This window comes from Lactuca sativa, chromosome 9 (genome assembly GCF_002870075.4).
Source record: "Lactuca sativa cultivar Salinas chromosome 9, Lsat_Salinas_v11, whole genome shotgun sequence".
NCBI classification, from domain to species: Eukaryota; Viridiplantae; Streptophyta; class Magnoliopsida; order Asterales; family Asteraceae; genus Lactuca; species Lactuca sativa.
Window position 1 is genome coordinate 138,645,942 of NC_056631.2, and position 5,152 is coordinate 138,651,093.

Below are 5,152 nucleotides of genomic sequence, written 5' to 3' on the forward strand. Positions count from 1 at the left end.
TAAGGACATGAGAAGTGAAATTGACTTCATCGTTCGAACCACAATGTTTAAAAGCATTGAAGGTTAACAATGAGGAGGAGAGCCTAGACTCATGGTTTTGGTTTTTCCTCTTATTGATAAAGCTTGAAATGGATAAACCTAAAAGAACCAAGAGAGTGAGTCGACCTTACATAGGACATGTGATCAGAAACAAAATAAAGTTACGATAATTTAGGGGCACCATCATCAATTTATTTTTAGTCAAAAGGGTTTTTGATAATTAGGTATTTTAAAAGCTAAGAATAATAACATTTAAATTTAAAATCACAGAAATACAAAATTTTAAAATTTAACAAGAATTTGTTATACAAGATTCTCAAATGTAAAACCCTAATGATATGATTGATCTCCCTGAAAACTAATACGTTTGAAATTTGAAAACATTTAAACAAAAATGTTTATTCTTGGACTCCATTACATGTAATCAATGTCCTTGGGTCCTTGTCTCTCCTCGATCTCCTCGCCCAACTACCCTTCGCATCAAATCATCAGTACGCTCTTCCTACTTACCAACAACCACACTCCTAAAGTTGGGTGCTACAATCAAACCAATCTTATCTTCTAAGCAAAACTATCAACTTCGAGGTCTGTTTATATCTCCAGAATCCAGATCACCTTCTCTGTAATCATAATTGAATTCCAAGTGTCTATCGTTCGCAGGGTCGTTCCGATTGTTGAAGAATGGCGAGAAAGAAGATTAGAGAGTATGATTCAAAGAGGCTGTTGAAGGAACATTTGAAAAGACTAGCAGGGATCGACCTTCAGATCTGCTCTGCTCAGGTCTGAGACTGCTTTTGTATTTCTAGTTATCTATGTGTTCTAGTATATATGTAATATTTTATGCTGATCGATTTTACAGAAGCTAAACTTGGATTCTGCTTTTAGGTAAATCTGTTCAAATTTCTGGAGTAATTTGGTCTGAGAGTACTTTTGGCATGCCAGTTTTTGTATATTCTTTAGTTAGTTGATCAATGGGCAATTTTGAAAGTGGGAGTGCAAAAAGGGTGAATGAAATTTGTAGTTTTTTCTCCAAAACCGCTCATTTATGATTTGTTTACTAATGAAGTCAAGTATGATGGTTCAAAGTTCAAACCATTAATTACTTTATTTGTGATCAGTATATACTCGTATCCATATCTAGAAGAGGTAAAATTGGTGGTCTAAGGTTGAATAGTGAGGCATTCAACATAAATATGTAATGAAATTTTATAGTATGATCTAAGTGAAAAAGATAATTAGATGGATTTTGTAACAGATACTAAAGTAATTGTTGGTGTTGATACTGATTTCAATCTCAAGTTTAAAAAGAAGTGGCAAAAGTGAGTGCATATTGTGTTAAGTGTATGTTGTATGAATGCGAAGATGTGAAGGTAGGGGTGGGTGTATGACAGATGTAGTCCAATTCCAATGACTTGAAAAAATCACATAGTAGTAGTAGTAGTAATAGCTTGGTGAGAGTCCCTTGATGGAATAGTAGTAGAAAACATATGCATACTTGGATGAGGAATCAAGAAAGTTGAGTTGTGATAATGATGTATGTAGGTGAATGCATCGACAGACTTGATCGAGTTAACAGACAAAGAAGCATGGCTCTCATCAACAAAGCTGGTTGTGAAACCGGATATGCTGTTTGGGAAGCGTGGGAAGAGCGGCTTGGTTGCTTTGAACTTAGATGTTGCTCAAGTTGCAGATTTTGTCAAATCTCGTCTTGGTGTTGAGGTTTCTCCCATCTCAAACTTACAAGTGTTTAACATGTCACCCAATTATACCCCTACAAAACGCCTTAATAAAAATTAATTATACTATACACAATGTTGTAATACAAAAAACAAATCAAAGTAAAACTAGTACTGTAATAAGCAAATAACTTGTTTCTAGGTTGAGATGGGTGGATGCAAAGCCCCAATAACAACATTTATTGTGGAACCATTTGTTCCACATGATCAAGAATATTACCTTTCTATTGTCTCTGAAAGGCTGGGCAGCACTATTAGCTTTTCAGAATGTGGTGGTATTGATATTGAAGAGAACTGGGAGAAGGTAATTCACTAATTCCATTCCATAGTTGTTGATAATATTTCAAATTAATTTTTTTTTTGTTGATCTCAGGTTAAGACTGCTTTCCTTCCAACCGAAAAACCTTTGACCCTAGACACTTGTGCTCCATTAATTGCTACGCTTCCATTGGAGGTGCATTTACTTTACACATCCTTCCTTCACTAATCACTATGAATAATAGCAAGCAAGTTTATCGTTAGATGTTTTGTTTTTTCCTTCCATTATGATTTCGGGATAAATTAGTGGGGCACTGGGGAAATGTTAGGATTTAAGTGGGAAAAACCTCGACTTTCTTTATGCATTAAGTAAACACCAAACCACACACTCATTAAGTTAAGTCATTCTTTATGCATTAAGTGGGAAAAACCGGATACATGAATGTTTGGTATGCTGATTTTGATCTGTTGATAAAACCAGGTTCGAGCAAAAATTGGCAATTTCATAATGGGTGTGTATGCTGTATTTCAAGGTAAGCAATGATTTTTCTTTTTTTTTTGAAGTGATTTTCTTGTAGTACCAATTAATTGCATTCGCTGCTATCTCCCACTTGAACAGATCTAGATTTCAGTTTCCTAGAGATGAATCCATTTACGTTGATAAATGGAGAGCCATTCCCTTTGGATATGAGGGGAGAGTTGGATGATACTGCAGCGTTTAAGAACTTCAAAAAGTAAGCTTTTGTTGTTATCCTTTCCTTTCTATTTTTACATTTATTATTTATTTATTTGCATTTAGGTGGGGTAACATAGAGTTCCCTTTGCCATTCGGAAGGGTCCTAAGCCCTACAGAGAGCTTCATTCACACGCTTGATGAAAAAGTAAGTGCATTTTCGGAAATATATGATCTTTGTTTGAGGTTTCATCTGACTTTCTCTATATATATAACAAAAAAAAAAAGAAACAAAACATACACAGGCACATCCTTTCTTATTTCTAATCATATATATATATATATATATATATATATATATATATATATATATATATATATATATATTTGTTTGTTTGTTTGTTTGTTTCTGGTGAGTGGTGACAGACTAGTGCTTCATTAAAGTTCACTGTGTTGAATCCTAAAGGACGGATATGGACAATGGTGGCTGGAGGTGGTGCAAGTGTAATATATGCGGATACCGTAAGGCCAGTTTAATTTTATTGTGTTGTCTGGACTGGATAAAATGATGTTTCAAAAATAAGATGGCTCAGTTAGGGAAATGGAACTGTAAAAAGTTAGGACATAGTTTTTCGTGACTTTTTTTCTATTAAGTCGCTTTTCTAAATGAAACAGACATTCATATATAAGTTACTGGATCCATTAAGTAAAAAAATAGAGTATTTTGTTTGTAGGTTGGAGATTTAGGTTATGCATCAGAACTTGGTAACTATGCTGAGTACAGTGGAGCTCCTAACGAAGAAGAGGTGTTGCAATATGCTAGGGTTGTGATTGATGTACAGACCATACCAGGATCCTAACTTTTTATTAAATAAATATCATCAAATGAAATTAATACTGAAATGTTTCCTTTTTCAGTGTGCTACTGCAGATCCTGATGGTCGTAAAAGAGCCCTTCTGATTGGAGGAGGCATTGCTAACTTTACAGATGTTGCTGCTACTTTCAATGGAATTATCCGAGCCCTCAGAGAAAAGGTAGGCAGGTTAAAATATAAAACAAGTCTTAATTTTATTTTAACATCAAACATCAAACATGTTTTCATAATTTCCAGGAGTCCAAACTGAAAGCCGCAAGAATGAACATCTTTGTTCGAAGAGGTGGTCCTAATTATCAGACTGGTTTGGCAAAGATGCGTGCATTGGGAGAGGAACTGGGAATTCCCCTTGAGGTATGTATGTCTACCTTATACATACAATCAATTTCAGTAATCACCTTACCAGTTTTTACCTACTTACATAATCATATGATACTAATAATCAAACATATTCATTGTTTTCTAATTGTTGGAATTTGTAGGTTTATGGACCCGAGGCTACAATGACGGGCATTTGCAAGGAAGCAATTGATTGCATAATGTCATAATACATTAAAATGACTGTGTTTTTCTATTCCTTGATAACGTTACAACAACACTTCATTCTTCTTCTTGTCAAATTTTCTTGTATTCTTACTATCAGTGCGCGCTTGTCTTTCTTATTTCTAATTCTAATCAATAAACAAAATATTATATACTGCTCAAAGAAATCCGACAACCACTGTTTCTCCTTCAACATATTTCGGATCCATATTTAGTCTTGTTTTTGTCAACCAAATGCATAATAAATTCATTGATTATGCCCAAAGATGACCTCGTCATCTGCTTCCTCAAAATCCTACCTCCACACCATCAAAGTATAAAATTATCAATCTTGTTTATTTTGATAAGGTGCATACTTAAACAAAACCCTTTGTGCATTACATTATATAGAATGTTTTTTGGACAAATTGGTGCTTTAGTTATCGAGATCGGATTTGTCATCAAGGATCCAATATGAATAGATATGCATGCATTCATTTTAGGCCTGACAATTGGGTTGGGTTCGGGTTGGCGGATTGAAAACATTAACCCAATCCATATAACCCGTATAAGTATATGGGTTCATGGGTTAGTGGGTCGAACCCAACCCATATAACCCATTTAATAAGCAACACATTTTAAAATGAAATTAAAAATTACAAATCAAATGAAGTCAATAAGTCTTAAATATTCAACATAAATTCATAAATAGGAATGACAACAACAAGTGTGCGACAGCCAGAGGACGAGAAGACGAGTGGTGTGCATGCGACACTGTGACGGTCGGTGACTCGATGCCTCAATCGACAGAGATGGGAGACATGGAGTTTTGAGTTTGGAGATTGAAGACTGAATTTCTTTTTGATTCGGGGATTCTTAGGGGTTAAGCACGTTAATTCGACTCGAAGATGTTTTGTAGTTTTGGAATTCGAAAAACGATTAAACGATAATCAAATATTCAAAACTGATAAATAATTAAATATATTTTTTAAACATTATATATATATATATATATATATATATATATATATATATATATATATAATCGG

General features: G+C 34.2%; 1 protein-coding gene across 1 annotated transcript; it reads left to right on the forward strand.

The window, feature by feature from the left end:
* The first annotated feature begins 440 nt into the window (after nt 1–440).
* Nucleotides 441–4,291, forward strand: LOC111912514 (ATP-citrate synthase alpha chain protein 3). Its single transcript, XM_023908244.3, has 13 exons — nt 441–624; nt 700–819; nt 1,582–1,758; nt 1,918–2,079; nt 2,149–2,229; nt 2,515–2,566; nt 2,653–2,767; nt 2,833–2,914; nt 3,133–3,228; nt 3,441–3,542; nt 3,625–3,741; nt 3,819–3,935; nt 4,064–4,291. Exons 2-13 carry the CDS (start codon nt 721–723, stop codon nt 4,127–4,129), a joined length of 1,266 nt encoding a protein of 421 aa, XP_023764012.2. The 5' UTR covers nt 441–624; nt 700–720; the 3' UTR covers nt 4,130–4,291.
* Nucleotides 4,292–5,152: the final 861 nt, after the last annotated feature.